Raw genomic sequence first — 22509 nt, 5'->3', positions numbered from 1 at the left:
AATATTAATGCTGTTGTCATGAGGACCAAAGGATGGGGGTAAATGAGTCAAGGTCATGAAAGCAGCTTGGTACACAACTCGTGGTTTTTATTAGTGCAGTGCATTTATTTTCCTCTGAAATCTTGAGCTTTCAATTATGCACAAATAGATTTAAATTATATAAATCCAAGATAGCATGTTTTTTTTTCTTTGAGAGTACATGTGATGTTTATTATGAATGCAGAAATGATCTTATTAGTTGTTCCCAGGACCTTCAACCCACCACATCTCAATATTGAAAGCATAGGAGTTTCATTTTGGCTTTCGTTTAAAGGTCTTTGTCACAGCCCTGCTGTCTGCTCAAGATCATTCGACTCACATCGATGTTGTTATTGGTAAAAACCTCTTTGCCGTGGTCAATGGTGGCAGCGGGCAGTGACCGGGTGCGGCCCAGAATCCAAGCAAAGTCCACGTGAAACAATCTCAGGACATCGGTGCATGAATAAACAAGTGCTGAGTTTTCATAGTCGGTAGACAGAATCCAATATGGAGTGTATGGCAAGACTGTCAAATCATTAAACATGATTAGCATGAGTTTTCAATACAGTTTAAAATAATGCAACATATTATTCCAGTAAAACATCAAAACACTGAATGAGATTTGGTGAAAGCTAAACACTACATCTAAAAAAAAGATTCCCACCGTAAGAGAAACTGATTCCAAGTTTTGCTGGATTTCTTTTGTCTTCCACCACAGCAGTCCCTTCAATTGTTTTTAACTCTCCTTTACTATAAAAAAGTGTTATTTAAAATATCTAAGTATCTAAAAGTAAAATGGGTCGACTGATGTTGCTGAAATAAATTTGGTACTCACAGAATCTCGGAGCCCACAACACGAGCAGATCCATCCAGCATGAGAGTAAAGTTCGTCTCGATGCATCGCCCTCGCTCAAACTGTGCTGGAAGTTTGGCGATCTCGAACCACCTCCCCATAAACTGCAGCAGGGTACAGACAAGCGAAGGATGAGAAATCTTAAGGTGAAATGCCGTGATATAAGAGGATGAGATGTGTTACCTTCTTCAAGTTGAAGGCAGGTTGGGTAGCAGGCTCTGGACATGGCCCCCAGTGTGGCACCTGCGCTTTTAGAATGGGCACAAGGGCCAAAAGACCCCATAAAAATGCTTTCATTTTTCTTACACTGACCTTTACTGTTGAATACCTATATTAAAAAAGGAAGAAATTGAAATAAGGTGCATTAACAACTTGCACACTTGTCAAAAAAGGCCCTTACATTGTAAAAAATGACTTTATATTTTTGTCTTGTTTTCAGAAAACATATCTAAAAATAAGTCTAGTTTTTAAACAAACAAAAATAAAATTTAAGTGAATTTGTGCTTGAACAAGCAAAAAAAGCAAATAAGGGTAAGAAAAATGTTCTTGAATTAAGTGTTTAAGAAAACATTGTTTATTATAAAAATTGTTATTAAAAGTGTTTATTTGAAGATTTTTTTCTTACCCCACTTAAACTGTATATTTTTATATATTTTGTATATTTTTTGTCTAAAATCTAGATTTTTTTTAGGTAATGTTTCTTATCAAGAAAATGCATCCTGAATTTTTAGATATTTGTACTGAAAATAAAACAAAAATACTAAGTAAAAAAGTAATTTTTTGCAGTTTAGCTGTCACTGTTGTGGTACCCTTTCAAAAAGTGCACATTGACAGCTAAATAGTTCATATTAATATCTCACTTGTACATTTTGATATCAAATATACATACATGTACCTAAATGGTACATATTAGGACTGTTTTAAAGGTTAATGCCCCAGTGACAGCTTGGGACCATTTTTTTAACAGTGGATACAAAGTTATAAAATTAGTATGATGTTCATATAATTTTCGAATTGTAAAGCAGAAAATGAAAAGAATTATGGTGATAAAAAGTACAGTTAACCCCTAGCCCAATGAAAACAATCCTTACCTCTTGATGTCGTGTACTGTACGATATCGATATGTGATGTACTGAAAGCACAGACTACTTTTTTGACTCAGTCTATCTCTCTCAACGACCATGTGATCACTAAAGTACCATGAATAAGTCTTTGTCAGTTCATTTCTAACATGAAGTCAGTCATTAAACTAACTGAAACCATGAGGAAATGTTCCTCTCTTTAAAATGCTTTGTAAACGTCTTAAAATAAAATTTAGGAGGAGCTTGTTTAGATATAGAAGTGGCTTTAATAGTGACAAATCTCTCAGCAATCATCTCTATCTTTACAGATGAAGGATAACAGAGTAAATAATGTGTAACTAATGAATAACACATAAAGAGCTCAGATGCAAAACCCTCTAAGTGCGTCTGACATGTTTTCTTGTAAATGAGCATTTTGACTCGTAATGGATTCAACAAACCAGTATTTCTGAATGACCTGAATTTCAACTGTAAGAATATAGAAGCATTCAATATTATGCACTTGGTGTACCAGCATTAACTTTTCATGACTCAGTCAATCTAAATCTTTCCAGCCTAGAGATCCAAAGACTTTCGTAATTCATGGAGAAGATCCGTTTGATCAATTTATCAAAGTTAATGAATTTGTTTGTCTTTACATAATGACCGGACATTAAACCGAGCTGGGCCAAATTTGAATAGTAAAGGAAAACAATATCATTAATTAAATAAAACAAAGTATTTATTATTTATTGAATTAATTACATTTTATTAAAATAATAATATAGACGCAAAAGATATTGGACAGAACACACCACTGGGTTAAAAAATTACCCAGTAATGCATTTGGGTTGAAATAACCCCGAATTAGGTCATTTTTAACCCAGCGTTGTGTCAAATATTTACCCAGGATGTATATAAACAGTGCTTTACAAATTGATGACACCACCTGTCTATTTGTCTCAAAGACCATCCAACATTGTGTACTGCTTTAATGTCTTTACATTCCAGAATGTCGGGTTCTTTATGTTTTATCATTTTTAACAGGAGTGATGAATGTCAAATTTAATTTGTGGTTTTATATCCAAATTTGAGTCGGCACATTCAACTTCCATCCAGGGGCGTAGCCACGAGGGGGCCTTGGCCCCCTCATTTACATGCCCGCCCCCTCAGATTTCCAACTGCTTAAAATAAAATAAATAAAGAAAATGTTGATTTCTTAGTCTGATTGACAGCTGTTTTCAAACTTGATTGGATTAGCTCATGTCACGTGTTGTTGTGCGTAACTTATGCTGTCATCTTCACATTAGAGTTCATTAATATTTGGTGACAATGGCAGCTGGCGCGCAAAGTACAATATTACTATCTATATAGAGTTGCCCCCTCATTTTAAGATGGGACCCCCAAAAATAAAATTCTAGCTACGCCCCTGCTGTCATCAGAAGTCAGAATCAGAAATGAATCAAGCATACACTGCAAAAAAAAGACTTTCCTTCTTAGTATTTTTGTTTTGTTTTCAGTAGAAATATCTCAAAATTCTTATTTTCTTAATGAGCAAAATTACCAAAGAAAATAAGTCTTGTTTTTAGACAAAAAATATCCAATTTCACTGAATGTGTGCTTAAAACAAGCAAAAATATATGCCAATGGGGTGAGGTCATTTTGCTGATCAAAAAAACATCTTAATTTAAGAATTTTTTGATATTTGTACTTAAAACAAGACATTAACACTAAGCAAGTAATTTTTTGCAGTCTAACATTCAACCATTAAAATTATTTTTTCTATTAAGGGCTGTAAATAAACAACTGCAGTTGGGCTTCTGAATAAAACAATAATTAATTGCTTTTAATGTGTTTTCCCCCTTCTTAATAAATATAATTATTGTTCTCATCCATGAATTTTCATATTTTAGCATGAAAATACTATTGTCACTAAAGAGCTTATACATACTGATGGATTAACCATTACAGAAACACAAAAAACAGATAATTTTTGTAATCATCAATACTGTTAGTTTAGGGTAATCCTTACTGAATGGTGATTTAATAAATTTGCTAAGCATTTTATATCTGAGATGTTAATGACATTTCTAAGCTAAAAATGCCCCATAAAACCAAATTTGGGGGAATGTAACATAACCCTCACGTGTAGCAGGTGTTTGTGATATGTTATCCAACACATTGATAAGGGTCTGTTGTATAAGGACAGTTTTGTAAGAATGGTTGTATAAGGATAGTTGTATAAGCATAGTTGTAAGAGACGTAACTGAGTAAATAGAGTCCAACACACAAGCCGAGAGAAATTATATATTCAAGGGCATCACTGGTAGAGCAAAATAGATATTCAGTCAACCAATAATTCAATAATAAGAGATCTTTAATGTCTGAATTATGTTAAAGAACGAATTGAAGAGACATGTTATTAAAGTGAGGTCAAATTCATTATCTGAACTGATACACTCACAGCTGCATTTGTAGTGTAAGCAGACAACATTGTCTGTAATGTCATATAATATGACAGACCCTCTGCAATATGGGCGTATGGAACAGAAAATATCATCAGCTCAGTATAAAAACAATAGATGTCATGTCAATGGAAAGTCTTCAACAAGAGTTTGTACACTATGCTTATTTTTAGCTACTCTAACAATGTGTTTTGGAAGTCACTTTGGGTAAAGTGTCTGCTAAATGTATAAATGTAAAATGAGTTAAAGATCAGTGGTTGTCTTGCTGGCATTAGTTTTGTGGTTTGGATTAAGATGATGAAAGATCATTTATGATTCGATAGGTTAACTCATGCCTTGATTGATTAAATAACATTCTGGTGTTATGGACATCCTGTGATAAGGAAACTGGGAGTCATTCATTATATTTGACTGGAATGTTTAAACCAGTGTGTGTTTGCCCAACCTTCAGCATCTGTTTGAGCAGATGCCCAGATCCCCATGTTTTCCCCAAGTATGGTGTATGGTGACATAACAAATAAATGGTCAAGCTTTATAAATACCAACGTTGCCGTTGTTCATTTCAAACAAAGGTTTTACTCCTAAGGCCAAACAGGTAAGATGATGTTGCTGAAGTCTTATTCTTGCCATTTTTAACTAACAAAATGCATTAAATATGAGGTTGTACGCATTATTGTGTCTCTTTTCAGGTGAAAGACAGAATGAAGACTCTACAAGTTGTGTCTCTTACATTGCTGTATGTGCTGGCAGTCAATGCTCAGGCCATCAGCTCGGGGAAATGCCCACAGCCTTCGGTTCAGCAAGACTTTGATCCTACAAGGGTAAAACAAACAATGATTTTTTAAATTACGTTTTTATTATGAGAAATAGTAGTAGGCAGTGTGTTAGCAGTAGTTTTTTGAAGACGATTTGGATCAGTTTGAATTTATACATTCATTCATCCTGATCCAATCATAATTAAGCATTTACTTTTAAAGACACATCCTGTCAAATGTCATTAAGCTGTCAAAAACAGTGGTATAGGGTCAGTATTTACACCAAGTTATAGACATCGGGTTGCTGTCTGGAGTAAGGTGACCAGATGGACAGTCACATTTTTTTGTGTTCTGACCTCCACAAATCCACAACAATAAAAAGACGAAAACATTCAGAAAGGTTTTGTCTGCATTGTTTAATAGATAATAATAAATAACATTTCAATTACATTTTGACTATTGAACTATGCCCAATTTTTACATATTTGCTTAGTCTGAAGGGCAGACACCTCGCCCCTGCCCTCTTCCACCAGCAAAATCTGACAGTTCAGGCTGGAATCAGCGATAAATATTATTTATAAAAAAAATGGATATTGCGTTTACTCATTTTTAGAGTCTAGTGGAAATATATTATTGTTATAAACTAGTCAACATCTGAAGTGGATCAAAAAGTAAAGTTGTCCTAAGACAAGAACAGGCATTGTTCAAAAAGACAACTTTTATTAAAGGTTTTATTTAACTCCAAATGTTGACTGGTTTATTAAACCACACAACGTACAAAGGCTGTCACTAGAACGGCAACCTTTAAAAATATCTATACTGTAAAAATCCTAGTTGCACTTAAATTTTTAAGTTTAATTAACTTAAATTTACAATTAATCTCAACTTTCTTGTAGTGAGGAGTTGCTATAAATTATCAAAAAAAAAGTTAAAATAACTTAAGCTAATTCAACTTATTTTTTATACTTAGCAACTCCTCACTAGTCAAGAAATTTGAAATCAATTGTAAATTCAAGTTGAATAAACTTAAAAATTAAGTGCAACAAGGATTTTTTTTACAGTGTAGATTTAAATGGATAGTTCGCCCAACAATGGAAATTTGGCCATCATATACTCACCCTCAAGTTGATCCAAACCTGTATGCATTGATTTGTTCTGCTCAACAACACAAAGACAGATATTCAGAGTAATGTTTAAACCATAGACTATTGACTTGATAGTTTTTCCTATTATTATCCTGCATCCTGCTTGATTACAAAAACTTTCCTCTGTATTAAACAAAACAAATACATTTGTGAGACAGAGTTTGTTATATGTTTGTATATCATTCTTGTCATGAGAAATTTATTTTATAATGCATTTGCTTATTTTTATGATTTATGGAGGACTTTTATTTTGGTGTGTGTTTTTGACTGGAGAGATGTTTTTGTGTGTTGTGGGCATGGAGGAGGGAAGACGGGAGCAGAGAAGTTTCTGTCTTTCCTATTTTTTTTTCTCTCTAAAAGTTAATAGCTCTGACCCTCAATCCAATCAAATTGGGTGTATTTGACTAGTAATGAGTTGGTGTAACTTATAAAACAAGATTAAAGTGCTTACCTTATTTTAATTTGAGTTAAAGCAATGTACACTGAAAAAACGCTGGTTGATACCGAGCCACTAAGGTGACATTGGAGTAAAAAAAATCTAAAGTTTAGTTTCATGTGTCCACGTGAAACTTTTGCCTGCTTACGTGAAACCTTCATGTGCAAAATTTTGTTTAAAAGTTTAGTTTTGCGTGCGCACATGAAACTAAACTTTATTCAATTTTTTCTCCATGTCCCCATTGGGGCCCCCTAAGCCCCTAAGGTGACATTGGAGTAAAAAAATCTAAAGTTTAGATGCTCATGTGAAACTTTAATGTGCTCACGCAAAACCTTCATGTGCAGAATTTTTTTTTAAGTTTAGTTTCGCGTGCTCACTTGAACGTGAAACTAAACTTTTAAACAAAGTTTTGCACATGGTTTCGCGTGAGCACATGAAAGTTTCACATGAGCACGCGAAAGTTTCACGTAAGCACACAAAAGTTTCACTTGAGCACATGAAAGTAAACTCTTGATTTTTTTACTCCAATGTCACCTTAGGGGCTCGGTATCAACCAGTGTTTTGCACGCGCACAAGAAACTATGCGCACGTGAAAGCGAAAGTAAACTTTTAAACAAAATTTTGCACACGAAAGCTTCACGTGCGCACGCGATAGTTTCAAATGGAACACGCGATAGTTTCAAGTGAGGACGCAAAACTAAACTTTATTTAAAATGTTTTTTTACTTGTTGGATCTACATAATTCAATTATGTACCCCAGATCAACATAATTGTATCAAGTTTTTTTTTAATTAAATTAATGTTAATTAATGCTCATTTCATTTCCTTTTAAAAAACTTATGTCAACAAGTTTTTTTTTTCAGTGTAAAAATTTAGATTTCATAATGCTTAACCATTTCTCATTTGATCTCCTAATAGTATATGGGCAGATGGTACGAGATCATGAAGATCCCAAATTCATTTCAGTTAGGAGAATGCTGTCAGGCTACTTATGCTCTGAGCAATGGTATTGTCCTGGTGCGAAATGATGAGCTTCTGTAAGTACAATATTCACAATTTTAATATTCAATCCAAAGGCATGAATACAAAAAGTCAATATAACTAAGCTACAAGCTTGCAAATGCTTTTGCCACTCTGTTTAAATTAACTCAGTGGTTTGTTTGTGAACACACAGTGCCAACGGCACCGTCAGTTTCATCGAGGGCACTGCCACGATCACAGATCCATCCGAACCTGCTAAACTTCAGGTCAGCTTCTTTGAAGGTAAGTCTCTACACAAACTATTTTGAGAAAGTTTTTCCTAATTATTGATCTTGGTAATCTTTGATCTGACTTGTTTATGTTTAATACTCTGCGTTGACTTTCAGGTGCTGCGTCTCCCTACTGGGTTCTGGCTACAGACTATGACAAATACACTCTGGTTTATTCTTGTACTCAATTCGGTGTTGTCCGCGTTGAGTTTTCTTGGATCATGAGCAGGGACCGCACACTTCCCAAAGAGACCGTCTCTGAGCTGCTAGACATCCTCAACGGCAATGGCATCAATACAGTTATGTTCACGGAGACTGACCAGAGACCAGAGCTGTGCAGCAGTGTGCATTAAAAGCTGAAGATGTGTTGAAAAGCTCAATGAAAAGCTTTTCTTACTTACACCCAGTGTCTCTCTGTGGTCTTTTGGATGAAAACGTTAATAAATCTGCAGAATAAACTGAACTGAATACCAAGTATTGTCTTTGCATTTGAAATAAAGTAATTGAATGAATTCAAACAAATACATATTAAATGCTGCCATACAGATTCAAATACATCTGATTATTAATATATAAAGAGCTCAGATGCAAAACCCTCTAAGTGCGTCTGACATGTTTTCTTAAATTAAAAATTTTGATCAGACTCCAAATGGATTCTGCAAACAAATCGGTATTTCTGAATGGCCTTACGCTGGGATAAGGCAGTACATGTATTTAGCCTGTCATGTATGTGGCTTGTCATGTCAAAATGTGTGTTCGGCGCATCATGTCAAAATAAGTGCCTGCTAAAGGGTTTATGATAAAAGAAGCACTCATGTTTACCAGATACTCACATAATCTCATGTGTAATCAGAATTTAGTGTTAATTTGGTGTCTTGTATTTCTATAACATGAACTCTTTTATCATAAACCCTTTGCTGCAGGCACGTATTTTGACATGACGCATGATGCACATGGTTCCCATAACGCAACAAACACATATTTTGAATTTGCTCCCTTATGAAGATAAGTCACCGGCCACCATTGAACAAGTATTTGATGAACGTATAGTACAGTGCTTTCCAACACCACCTTAATATTTTAGGCTACTAATAGCCTCAATTTTAATATTTATTTATTACATATTTTTTATATAAGCTTGGCTTCTTTTATGTATGTTAACATTTTAAAGCAACACTATGTAGTTTCCATGTAAACATGACTTACAGCTCCCCCATGTGGTTGAAAAGCGCAACAGTGCCTGGTATCAGACACTCTTCTGTAGGCAAGGGGAGGGGCGGGCTGTGTGCTCTACCCTCCACCGCCACTTTCAGAGTGTGCTTGTAGCAGCTAGGAGGCTGCTCAGGTTGCAGCAACAGTACAATTTGTCCAGTTAAAAGTTGTTCATCACTGAAATAATTTTAGAGACATTATTTAAAGGTAAAAAAAACTACATAGTGTTGCTTTAATGATAAAACATATCAACAAGTAAAAGACTATAAAAAAGTAGCCCTCCAGATTGTTATATCCATTCTTTTTATATATATCAGAATATTTTGGGCTACTAAATGCATTACTTTTACAGTGTTTCACCCTTAGATAAAAAAATATGGAAGTAGTGTTTGTGATGTCAACCATAGGTTTGTGAAGAGCCGTTTTGAAGCCAATAGTTAGCGGGGTCTGCGGTCTCAGTTTTAGCATCCCATCACTGCACATCACACTTGCGGATAACCGAAAAGGGGTAAAGAGGTGGGACGTGGGTGAAGCTGAGGTGACTGGTTGCTAAAACCACGTCCTCTAGCTCGACTCTAGTGACAGCAGTGGCAGTTCAACCGTCACTCGAGTGGCCACGCCCTTAATTATGCCGAACTTTAAGGCTTAATATAATTTAACTAGGATTACTTAGTGATGGTTGTTTTCGAAGCACTGCTTCATGAGGCTTTGAAACATTTATAAATCTTTTGTTTTGAATCAGTGGTTCGGAGCTTGTTTCAAACTGGCCCAAGTCACGTGATTTTAGCAAACGAGGCTTCATTACGTCATAACTGTTTCGAAACGTTTCGAAAATCCGATGGTTCACCACTAGGGGGAGTTGATCACATGACCAGTGTCTAATATGTTTCGGTGAACTCGGGTCAGTTTTATCATGAAAGTTCATAAAACATTTATCCTTCTGACTAATAACACTGCCATTTTGTCTAATTTTTGTTTATAGACAGATTTAATGACAAAAATTTGCATAATTAAAAGGGTAGTTCGTTTTAATGATTTGTTTGCCCTAAATAAAACTAAAAACACATAATATACTTTTAACTATGTCTTAAGTTAAATAATTTTAACATATTTTAATACAAATCTTGCTATTATTTTTTCAAAAAAAGTGTAAAATGTTTGGACATATCTGCTTTTTGACCAGCAGGGGTCAACAGCATGTGTGGTGTTTCGAGCTGCTTCGAAAAAATGAATCAATTTTCGAAGCAATTGGTTCATGTGATTTGAAGCTTTGAAAAGTTTCATTTCTCCCATCACTAGGATTACTTAAGATTACTTATCACAAAGGTGCCCACTGAACAGAATTCCATTTTCATGCCTATGGAGTCTGTCTGAATGCGTTTCTCGGATCTGCCTTCATGCCTCCAAAGTCATTGCCTAATGAGGCAGCGACTCAGGTTTCAGATGCCGCCAAGGGCTTTAAATTAGGGAGCAAATCAAGAGGGCAACAGGTGACAATCATGAAACAATAACAAGGTAAGTAACGAGGAAAGAAGGGGGCGGGGTCAGGAGATGAGACAATGAAGCACACAGCACAGACAAAGGCATGTGCGCTACCAAACAAAACATGGGCCTGCCATGATCCTGACTAGGAATAAAACAAGGACAAGAGGGCAAAATCATGACAGTTGGGGGTCTAATTAGGTTTAATGGGTAAACTCATGCCTTGATACTATCAATTTTGAATAATTTTAATAATATTTTATTAAAAATTGTCAATTTTGACAAAACAGTCTGGTGTTATGGAGTCATTACTATCTTTTACTGGAGCCATTTTCTAGAATGTTTAAACCACAGGGTGTGTTTACCCGACCTTCATTCTGTTTGAGCAGATGCCAGAATCCCCAAGTTTTCCCCAAGTGTGTTATGGGGGCGGAGTTCTGTGACATCATGAATAGATAGATGGTCATGCTTTATAAATACATGACTTTGCTGTTGTTCATTTTTTCCAAATCCAAGCCCAAACAGGTAAGATGATGTTGAAGTCTTTTTCTTGCCATTTCCAGCTAACAAAATGCCATAAGGTTATACTCATTAATGTGTCTCTTTTCAGGTGTAATAAAAAAAATGAAGACTTTACATGTTGTGTCTCTTACTCTGCTGTATGTGCTGGCAGTCAATGCTCAGATCAACGGCCCACTGGAATGCCCACAGCCTGCGGTTCAGCAAGACTTTGACCCTACAAGAGTAAAAAACAATTTTATTATGAGAAATAGGCAGTGTGTTAGCAGTAGTTTTATGAAGACGATTTGGAGCAGTTTGAATTAATTAATTCATCCTCATCCAATCATAATTAAGCATTTACTCGCAAAAGCTGTCACAGCTGTCATCCATTGATTCAGTGATACAGGCATAGGGTCGGTTATCTTTTAGGTCCGGTCCTGCTGTCTATAGGACAGACACCTCCACCCTCTTCCTCCAACAGAATCTAAACATTAATGCTGGAATTATCAATATGTATTAATTACGTTCATTCATGTTTGGAGTCTTCATAGTGCTTCATAATTTCTTGTTTGATCTCTTAATAGTATATGGGCAGATGGTACGAGATCATGAAGATACCAAGTCGGTTTCAGTTTGGAGAATGCTGTCAGGCTACTTACGCCCTGAGCAATGGTATTGTCCTGGTGCGAAATGATGAGCTTCTGTAAGTATAATATTCACAATTTTAATATTCAATCCAAACGCATGAATACAAAAAGTCAATATAACTAAGCTACAAGCTTGCAAATGTTCAGAGCAGATCTTAACTCTGGCCCTTGAGATTCACTTTCCTGATCAAACACACCTGAGCAAGGTAATCAAGGTCTTCAGAAATACCAGAAAATTGTGGGCAGGTGAGTTTGATCAGGGTTCGAGCAGGAAAGTGGACCTCGAGGGCCAGAGTTGAGAACCTTTGCTTTACAGCAATGCACTATATTTTGTTACGATGGCTAAATTGACCCAGTGGTTGTCTGTGAACACACAGTGCTAATGGCACCATCAGTTCCATTGAGGGCACTGCCAAGATCACAGATCCATCAGAACCTGCTAAACTTCAGGTCAGCTTCTTTAAGGGTAAGTCTACACAAACTAGTTTGAGGGCAGTTTCCCAGACAGAGTTTAGATTAATCCAGGACTAAGCCTTCTTTACAGTGGCTATAAACTAGTTTTCTGCAATGATTTGCCGTAAAGTGTGATCTTGTCTAGGTCTTAACCAGGGCTCTGAACCAGATTTTTTTCCCCAGTTGTTTCGTTCCGAACAGAAACAGTATTTTAACGTTTTTGGTTCAACCCTAAAATTGACGTTCCTGAAACAGTTGGAACAAAAAAGTAACAAAGTTCCTGAACTGGTTAATAGCGTTCCATGTCAGCTGTGGGACATAAAAATAAGTAGGCTGATCATTAGGACATTAAACTTAAATTATCAGTCTACATAATTTTCCTTAAGTCTCTATCTTGTCATCGAACATTAAAAAGGCTACACTGTAAAAAAATTCTGTAGAAATTGCAGCTGGGTTGCCGGTAACTTACCGTAGAATTAAATTTATGTTTTTTACTGGCAACATTTTGTTCAAAGTTAAATGAACATTAAACATTTACAAGTCTTTGTCTTTTTTAGTAAAACTAAAAAAACAGTATCAAGCAAAACATTCTGGGAAACAAAATCTGTAGCAAAAAACTGAAAAATGTTGATGATGATTTCTGGTTCCCAGAATGCTTTGCATGAGGCTGTTATTGTATAGTTTTATTCTGTAAAGATAAAGACTTGTTAATATTTTTAATTTATTTAACTTTGAACAAACTCTTACCAGTAAATAACATAAATGTAAATCTACGGTACATTACCGGCAACCCAGCTGCAATAACATTGTAATTTCTACGAATTTTTTTTACAGTGTACATTATGTAAACGGCATAACTGTAATTCTGACATGCCTACATTTGTTGAGTGCACTTAATAAACGCACACACACAGATGGAGGACGAATTCCAAATTGGGCTTCGGGAAGAAGATGCAGCATAAACGTAAACATTTCTACATAAAGTGAAAATTACATTGTTTTTCAGTGCTTTATTCACCAAATGTATTTTAATGGACTACAGTATCTCATTTCTCTGAGTCAACGACAACCGGAAGTAAACTTTAAGTATTGCACAGAAATCTTGTTAAAGAACGAATAACGGTATTAACCGGTTACCGTGAACCGGTTCAAAGCCTTGGTCTTAACAATAGACAAACACAATGTGCACAAGCTGACAACACACAAACAATTCTAGTTTTTTGTATCTTTTTTTGAAAACACCCAGTAAACCTTCACAGTGCTGCAGGAAAATGTAAGTGAAACCATATAGACTAATTGATGTTGAAATGGGTTTTGTAAAGGGAAAGGAGCAAAAAATCCTACTGAACGATGTGCAGGTCTGATTCAGAACTACTAAAAGCACTTGCTTGAAGTAATTGCTGCCAAAGGAGGTTCAACAAGCTATTAAATCTGAGGGTTCACTTTTTCCGCTAGCACTGTAAATGTTTAATGTATGTATTTAAAAAGACACAAAAAAACTAATTATTTGTGTTGTCAGCTAATGCACATTGTATTTGTTTATTGTTGTGACCTATGAGAATCGGATAACATTTTATGGCAAATCACAGTAGAAAACCAGTTTATTCCTATACTTTTTTTCTTGCCACAGTATATTAGGACATTTAAGTAGTCTTTACAAACATACTTTACAATAAAATATTACTGGTGTGCATCTTTGAGAGAAAACAATGGCACTGATATACGTTAGGAGATTTTTTTTTTTTTTAATTAAGCCGGCTTAAACATGCATTTAGTGATAAGCCCTGTCCAGGAAATCGCCTCCTTAATTTTTCTTAAATATTTTGTTATCTGACTTGTTCATGTTTACTACTCTGTGTTGACTTTCAGGTGCCCCTCCTTCTCCCTACTGGGTCCTGGCTACAGACTATGACAACTACGCCCTGGTTTATTCTTGTACTGATGGCTGGGATCTGAGGCACGATGCGTACGCTTGGATCATGAGCAGGGATCGCACGCTTCCCAAAGAGACCATCTCTGAGCTGCTAGCCATTCTCAAAGCTATTAATCTCCATAGTTTTTTGTTCAAAAAGACTGACCAAAGACCAGAGCTGTGCAGCAACATGCCTTAATGTGTTGAACTGTATGAAAAGCTACACTGTAAAAAAATTCAGTAGAAATTGCAGCTGGGTTGCCGGTAACTTGCCGTAGATTTGGATTTGTGTTGTTTACTGGCAGAAGATTTTTCAAGGTTAAATGAACGTTGAACATTTGCAGGTCTTTGTCTTTACAGAGTAAAACTAAAAGGACGGCATCAAGCAAGGCATTCTGGGAAACAAAATCTGAAGCAAAAACCAGAAAAAGGTTGATGATGATTTCTGGTTCCCAGAATGCTTTGCATGAGGCTGTTATTGTCTGGTTTTGTTCTGTGGAGATAGAGACTTGTTGATGTTTAGCGTTTATTTAACTTTGAACAAACTCTTGCCATTAAATAACATAAATTTAAATCTATGGCAAATTACCGGCAACTCAGCTGCAATAACATTGTAATTTCTACGGATTTTTTTTACAGTGTATATAAGTGTATAAGCTTTTCTTACACCCAGATATGTGCCTGTCAGTGGTCCTTTGCATGAGAACGTTAATAAACCTGCAGAATAAAACTGAACGAAATGCCCAGTATTGTCTTTGCGTCTGAAACAAAGTCATTACATGAATTAAAATGAATAAATTTTTAAATGCGAACATGCAGATCTAAGTGCATCTGACATGTTTTCTTGTAAATTATAATTTTTGAACAGACTCCTAATGGATTATGCAAACAAACCTTTTTTTTTTAATGGCCTTAGACCAGGATAAGGTAGATTTTAGATTTTAAAGTATTTGATGAACAGTGTTGGGGAAAGTTACTTTTAAAAGTAATGCATTACAATATTAAGTTACTCCCAAAAAAGTAACTAATTGCGTTACTTAGTTACTTTTCATGGAAAGTAATTCTTACGTTACTTTTTAGTTAATTTTGCATTACTTTTTCTTGGCTGAGGCTTGATCTCTTTCAGGCCTTGCAGGGGTTTTTATGACTGAGAAGTTCTGCATTCAGAAATGGCATATTGCATCACAAAAATGTCAAGCTCTGGCCTGCCATTTTAGTTTCTAACGCAAACTGTTCCTACAGGCGTGTACACATAGACTGCATAATGTGACTGCGTTTAGTTTAATTCAGTATATTATTTTTTTTTTACAATTAATTTAACTAAAAAAGTAACTTGCATTACTTTTTTGAAAAAGTAACTAAAATGTTGTCCCTCCTAGGACTTTTTTTACTTCCCCGGCTAAAAAGTCCGGGGTTTTTTTCTCCTAGGGGTTTTTTTACATTACATTAGTAATACATTCGCTTTAATGTTGATTTATAGCCGCAGCAAATTTAGCTGCTTGTGCTATCGTGTATTATGTTGTGCTATCTGTCGATTTTCTGTGCTTTTCACTGCTTCTATTAATGTAAAGCTGCTTTGATACAATTACCAAATTGTGAAAAGCGCTATATAAATAAAATTGAATTGAATTGAAGTGTACATTTAAAAGTAATGCATTACTTTACTCGTTATTTCAGAAAAAAAAATCGAAACTTTTTTGAGGGCGCACGATGCTCGTCAAAACATGTATTTAGCTCGTCATGTGTGGCTTGTCATGTCAAAATATGTATTTGGCACGTCACGTAAACCTATGTGCATCATGTGTCATGTCAAAATATGCCTGCAGATGCTTCGAAGGGGTTTATGATAAAATAGATGCTCATGTTATATACTTGCTTAACCTCATTTAGTGAGTTTTGAGTTTAGGGTTAAGTTGGTGTCTTGCAAGTATTTTGTTAACATGAGCGACTATTATCAAAAATCCTTTCGACGCATGTGCAGCAGGCAAGTATTTTGACACGACACATGATACACATAGGGTAACGAACACACACGTTGACTTGACGAGCCACACACAACACTCCAAAAAACATTTTTAGTGGAATGTTTAAACCAGGGTGTGTTTACTTGACCTTCATTCTGTTTGAGCAGATGCCCAAATCCCCAAGTTTTCCCCAAGTTTGTTATTGGGGTGGAGTTCTGTGACAGCGAATAGATGGTCAAGCTTTATACTTTGCCATTTGTTTTCAACTTTTACTCCAAAGGCCTAACAGGTAACATGATGAGGTCTTATTCTTGCAAATTCCAGCCATCAAAATGCATTAAATAGGGGGTTGTCCCTCTTTCAGGTGAAATAAAGAGAATGAAGACTTTACATGTTGTGTCTCTTACTCTGCTCTATGTGCTGGCAGTCAATGCTCAGATCAACGGCCCACTGGAATGCCCACAGCATGCGTTTCAGCAAGAATAAGCAATGGTATTGTCCTGTTGCGAAATGATGAGCATGTCTGGTGAGTATACTGGCCATGCAAGAATTATGTTTTCAACGTGAAGGAATTGTGTACAGTTCCTTGCAACATGGGGTGGTGCAATATCATGCTACAACGTGAGCTGATGGTTGTGGATGGATGGCACAACAATGGGCCTTAAGACCTCAGGAGCTGCTGGGCTGGTGTGGTTACACGTGATCTGGGGTTGTGAGGCCGGTTGCATGTACAACCAAATTCTCTATAATGCCTTTGAAAACGGCTTATGATAAAGAAATTAACATTCACGGGCAACAGCTCTAGTGGATATTCCTGCAGTCAGCAAGGTAATTGCATGCTCCAACACTTGCAACATCTATGGCATTGTGCTATGTAATAAAGCTGCACATTTTAGAGTGGCCTTTCATTGTGGTCAGCCTAAGGCACACCTGTGCAATAATCATGCTGTCTAATATATGTCTTGATATGCCAAACCTGTGAAGTGGATGGGTGGCAAAGGAAAAGTGCTCACTAACAGAGATTTAAACAGATTTGTGAACAATATTTAAGAGAAATAGGCCTTTTGTGTACATAACAAAAATCTTTGAGTTCAGCTTATGGAAAATGAGGGCACAAAAACAATGTTTTGTTCAGTGTATGCCTATCACAGTAGCTATATACCATCATTTATATTTTTGCATATCATTTTCATTCAGATTTGCAGACCAGCTCATCCCTTACCTCTTGGCATAGTTTAGACCTCAGTAAGCTGAATTTGTTCTGAGTGGTTTTAGGGTTAAACCCCTTATTATCCCTTTGCCTCACAGTGACTCTATAATACAGTGAACAAACAACCTGCGCAGAAATCCTCTTTAAAACGCTTACTCGACACAGATTCTTAAATTAGCGGTTTTCATGTTGCTAATGCTATGCTCTCTCAGTCTCTAAGCATGTTATAGTGATTTCTGCTTTTTGGGTTGTTATAAGACCACATCAGTGCAAAATGTGAAAAATAGCCATTAACATTGTAAGACATCTAACACACTGTTCTGAGTATATTTACCCTTGGTAACCTGACAATTTTTTGTCAAGACATTATGATTAATGAAGATTTATACCCATGTCAAAAAATTCTAAATATACAAAAAATGGCCCAAAAAAATTGTTCAAATATATTTTGGAATATGTTTTCAAAATATATTTTTTAATTGAGAGATTTTTTTTGGCCATTTTCTGTATATTTTGAAATATATTTTAAAAATATATACATTTTAAAGCTTTAAAAATAAATTTAGACCTCCATTTTAATCCAAGGTAGGCTAATATATTTACATCGCAATGGAAGAAAAACTTGATTTATGTTACAAACATGTAAACTGTTTTAAATAGGTTAAAATTAAATATATTGTGAAATTAAAAAATATACTTTATAAAATTAACTTATTTAGCATAAATATATTTTGGCAAAGAATAGATTTTTTCCATATGGGATGTAAAATTAAAAATCTGTTTAGTTTTAACCTTCATATATCAACATGTAGTATTTCCAAATTCAAAACTATATTCAATTGAGCATTACCTACAAAATATATTTAGCATTTATTCAAAATATATTATTGGCCAGATAAACTTATTTTTTTGCTGTATGGGTAGAGCTGATATATAATTGCTGAATGTTTCATTCTGACTGGTTGCTGAACGTTCTGGAAACGCACACCTATAAAGTGGTTCCAGGTCTGTCAATGGAATTACATTTCCATATTACTTTACAAAGTTAAATAAATAACTGAATATGAAGTTTGAATTGAGCAACAGAGGCTTGAGATGCTTAAAGCTGCAAAAAAATGTGGAATATTAGTTTGCAAAATACAATTTTTTTTTTTTTTTAATTAATGTGCCCTCATAACCTTTAATCAAGATTAGGATGGCAGGTGGTGAGCGGGGCTGGGAAAAGATTGCAACGATTAGCAAATAGCAAAATGACCCAACTTTAAAGAGGCCATGTCACAATAATTTTTTAAGATGTCAAATACATTTTTGGTGTCCCCAGAGCACATATGTGAAGTTTTGGCTCAAAATACCATAAAGATAATTTATTATAACATGTTAAAATTGTCACTTTGTAGGTGTGTGCAAAAATGTGCTACTTTGGCTGTGTCCTTTAAAATGCAAAGGAGTGGATGAACTGCAAACACTGATCACAATGATGGTGGTTTGTTGCAGTTAAAACTCAATTGTGCTGTGAATTATTTTTTCTCTTTCTCTGGGCTCTATCTTACACCCGGCGCAATGCAGCGCAATGCGCGACGCAAGTGTCTTTCGCTAGTTTCCACCCTAATTTTCACGTTTAGCGCCGCGTTGTTTAAATAGCAAATGCATTTGCGCCCCCTTTGCGCCCATGGGCGTTCTGGTCTGAAAAACGAGGTGTGTTCAGGCGCATTGTTGGCGCGTTGCTATTTTGAGGCAACTAAAATAGACTACGCCATTGACCAACAAAAACCTGGTCTAAAGTCTAAAGTCAATGGCGCAATGTGTTTTATGTTATTTAAAGAGCGCATTAGTAATATGCGGCTATAAACGGAAGGACAACGCGGGTTTGCTTATCACAAAGTACATAAATGCGCAGCAGCACAAAAATGCTTTTAAATATGAAAGATTAAAGGATTGAATGTAAAAGATTATTATTGAGTCTCTTGGACATAAATGAGGACTAATTATGAGACGTTATAAGGCACAAAGAGCTGCTTTACCTGCAGCCTGATAAGTAAATAAATGCTTTGCTTTAAACAAATGCGTCTGTTTTTAAATGTTTTTTTTTAATGCTACCTCACGGATTTATTGTATATGATGTACCTCATGGCGAGATGAGAAACATTTGTAAGTAATGCTTAAAAAAACTCTTTGCTAAAAAAAACGCTGTCCAAAGTGCTGAAACGTGAGGAGAGCCGTTTGTAAATTCTTTATCTCCTGTTTGTTACAATTAAAGTATTTTTAGAGTACAAACCTTATCTTACATACTTGTAAATTATTTTTTGATGATATTGGATAGCCATACATTTAAAGCAATTACAAGCCTGCTTTTTACTTCCATGACTAAAAGAAAACGGGTTTTAAAGGTTTTAATAAAAAAATAACAATTTCAATACAAGTGAAAAACAACACAATTATTTAACATTAATCTTAAACTGGGGATCTTCTACCTTACAAAGTCCGTCATCTAAATAGGGATTAGACATAGCGCCAGCGCAACTTGCTTTTAAAGGGGATGAGAGCTGAGTCTCTCATTGGTTTACTGCACGTTACGCCCAAAATACTCCCATTACAATAGGACCTACCCTTTTCGACCATGCGCTCGGCGCAAAAACGATTTTTCCCGTCGTTAAATTAGCAAAAGTGGATTCGGACACGCCCATTTAGACGTTGCGCTGTGCGCTTTAGACAATGCGCTTAGATCGTTAAAATAGGGCCCTCTCTCTCTAAAGTAAATGGCTTTGCCGTGGTTGGATAGTGCAGATTAGGGGGCGGTATAATTATAATAAGATCTCCTTATGACATCATAAAGAGCACCAAATTTTAATGACCTAATTTTTCATGTGCTTGCAGAGAATGCTTTACCAAAACTAAGTTGCTGAGTTGATCTTTTTCACATTTTCTAGGTCGATAGAAGCACTGGAAACCCAATTATAGCACGCATGGAAAAGTCAGATTTTCACGCCATGGCCCTTTAAAAAAATTAATCAGTGCATCAGCTTCTTTAACTCTCTGTCAGCTTATCCCTGCAGGAGGCCAATGCTCGCCGTCAATCTTTACATGTTTGTGTCTCCCCAAGAATCTGCTTTCCTGGAAAACGCTCATATGCCGACCCATTGTGAGCGCACCTATCCCTGATCTAATACCCCTGATCCTATCAGTCTTCAAAAATATAAGTCTAGGAAGCGTAGACTGGGCTGTATAAGCGGGCGGTGAGCACAAACTGTCAGATTAACAAGTCTGAGTACATGATCCTCCCACAACATACACAGTGTTCAGAAGGGCCGGTCATCGATGAAATCTGATATTGATGACTTATTAAATGTTTTCTGGTGAGCAAAACCAAGAACCGGTAGGAGAAAGCTTTCCATCCTGTATGATTTCAGTTAATATTGTATTTTTCATGGAAAAGCATGTAAGCATTTAGGTGTCTTACCCTGGTTCTTAACGTGCTAACAGAGGATTAATGATGTAAATGTTAAAAGAGGTTTAGCTCATATGCCTAAGGAGTGCTCTTAATTACATTTCAACAAAATGTCCCGCGTGCAGTGTCAGGTAAGGGAGGGTTTAAGCTTGCAGATAAAGCCAAGCTAATAGAGATAACATGAATGTGTAATTAAAGGTCTTTTTTAGTTAATACCAGATGCTGGCACTGCATCTTGACTGCTGATCTGTATGCTTTCTTCAGAGTTGAAACCTTCAAGTCTCCAGGTGATTTGAAATGATTTTGCATGTGTGTTATGCATGTATATATTACTATTAGTGTCATCCTGACTAAAAGTTTGAACTTATTCCCATTTTTTTTTTTTAAATAGTTACGGCCAAAAGCAGCATTGTATCAGTTCAGTATTAAAAAGCATAATCCACGCAAAATCCACGCAAAATCCAATATCCGCCGTGTTATTCTGTCATCTTTTCTTCCTTTTTTCCCATAACGTATTTAACGGCAGTCCTCCTTCTCTGCAGAATGCAATAAATCCGCTTAACCAATCACAGAGCACCATTCCATGCATTGTAAACAAAAATGACAGCTCTTTGAATACACACAGAATCCCAGTTAGTTTTCCTCATCTACTTTGTACTTCGTGATCAACAAACAAACAAAAACAAAAAAATACTTTTGATGGCTTTGATAAATCTGTGGTGGTTGTCTGTGATGGTTAAGAAATGTAAGCCATCAAAATTGTATCATTTACGTAAAAGGCACTCGGGAGATGGAAAAATGCCGTCTGTTGCTTGTTCTCACACGACAGCATTGAGCTTCTGTCATGCTAACACATTGATTTTATGAAAAACTTTCCATTATTTTACGCGAAGTCAACAAAAATCGAGCAGGACCAAAACATTTTACAGCTGATCGCTGTCAAAAAAAGTTCAGCGATGACGTTCCAAGAATGACCGCAGCAATAAGAGTGTTCTTAATATGATGGAGTAAGTGTTTTGACTAATGCCATTAATGTTTATTTTTTAACCAGTGTATACCACTAGTCAACTAAATGAATATAACATGGCAAAGATGAATGCACATTTATATATTGATTCAATAGATTTATAGCGTTTTGAAAAAAAAACTTATTGCATTTTGCAGGAAAAAAAATCAGTTTTTATATTAAATCTTTGAAAATCAAATTATGGATTTGAATTTTTAATGTTATTATAACCTAAAGATGCTATGTGAAAGTTTGTAACAGAAAATAGTGGTTTTCATCTTGACACTTTCTTGGTATAATAAACACATTTTTACCAAAATTAGTCCAAATGGATTTATTGCGTTTTGGAACCAAACTCTTCATATGACTTTCTTTTAGCCAAATTACTAAAAACCTTAATAAGTTGACTGAACTCGATTGAGTAAACTCGTTCCATCGACTCAATTGAGTATGGGTCTCCCAAACACTTACCACAAAGAGCTTAACAACTGTTTATATGTCCAATCAGCTTTTTATTCTTTAACCAAACATAAATTATGTTGGTCAGGTGCAAGGGCTTATGGGTATTCCATTTTGTACTGATAATTTATGTTAATTGCACTTGAATTTTTACATTTTAAATTTTGCAAGTTAATAAGTTAAATGAACTAAGATTGTTAAGTTATGGATCCAGTGATTACTTAATTGTTTAAGT

General features: G+C 35.6%; 3 protein-coding genes across 7 annotated transcripts; 2 read left to right on the top strand and 1 right to left on the bottom strand.

The window, feature by feature from the left end:
• Positions 1-66: 66 nt before the first annotated feature.
• On the bottom strand, positions 67-11693 carry apoda.1 (apolipoprotein Da, duplicate 1). Of its 3 annotated transcripts, XM_073873723.1 has the most exons (6): positions 11540-11693; positions 11331-11413; positions 1055-1199; positions 854-975; positions 683-768; positions 67-543 (listed from the first exon to the last, which is right to left on the bottom strand). In XM_073873723.1, the coding sequence occupies exons 3-6, from the start codon at positions 1166-1168 to the stop codon at positions 308-310; spliced, it is 558 nt and encodes a 185-aa protein (XP_073729824.1). In that variant the 5' UTR covers positions 1169-1199; positions 11331-11413; positions 11540-11693; the 3' UTR covers positions 67-307. The 3 variants fall into 3 exon arrangements, with proteins under 3 accessions (XP_073729824.1, XP_055057663.1, XP_055057662.2); XM_055201688.2 differs by lacking the exons at positions 11331-11413; positions 11540-11693 and adding an exon at positions 5128-5228; XM_055201687.2 differs by lacking the exons at positions 11331-11413; positions 11540-11693 and adding an exon at positions 1963-2116.
• On the top strand, positions 4846-14413 carry apoda.2 (apolipoprotein Da, duplicate 2). Of its 2 annotated transcripts, XM_073873745.1 has the most exons (6): positions 4846-4992; positions 5087-5218; positions 7652-7770; positions 7908-7996; positions 8101-8355; positions 14399-14413. In XM_073873745.1, the coding sequence occupies exons 2-5, from the start codon at positions 5099-5101 to the stop codon at positions 8334-8336; spliced, it is 564 nt and encodes a 187-aa protein (XP_073729846.1). In that variant the 5' UTR covers positions 4846-4992; positions 5087-5098; the 3' UTR covers positions 8337-8355; positions 14399-14413. The 2 variants fall into 2 exon arrangements, with proteins under 2 accessions (XP_073729846.1, XP_055057671.2); XM_055201696.2 differs by lacking the exon at positions 14399-14413 and having other exon boundaries at positions 8101-8457.
• Positions 10774-15055, top strand: LOC129441917 (apolipoprotein D). Of its 2 annotated transcripts, XM_055201695.2 has the most exons (6): positions 10774-10887; positions 11067-11202; positions 11288-11421; positions 11763-11881; positions 12203-12291; positions 14148-15055. In XM_055201695.2, the coding sequence occupies exons 3-6, from the start codon at positions 11302-11304 to the stop codon at positions 14387-14389; spliced, it is 570 nt and encodes a 189-aa protein (XP_055057670.2). In that variant the 5' UTR covers positions 10774-10887; positions 11067-11202; positions 11288-11301; the 3' UTR covers positions 14390-15055. The 2 variants fall into 2 exon arrangements, with proteins under 2 accessions (XP_055057670.2, XP_073729834.1); XM_073873733.1 differs by lacking the exon at positions 10774-10887 and having other exon boundaries at positions 11019-11202.
• Positions 15056-22509: the final 7454 nt, after the last annotated feature.

Source organism: Misgurnus anguillicaudatus, chromosome 2 (assembly GCF_027580225.2).
Source record: "Misgurnus anguillicaudatus chromosome 2, ASM2758022v2, whole genome shotgun sequence".
In the NCBI taxonomy this organism is placed as follows: domain Eukaryota; kingdom Metazoa; phylum Chordata; class Actinopteri; order Cypriniformes; family Cobitidae; genus Misgurnus; species Misgurnus anguillicaudatus.
The sequence above is the reverse complement of the archived record's forward strand: the minus strand, read 5'-3'. Positions and strand labels throughout refer to the sequence as shown.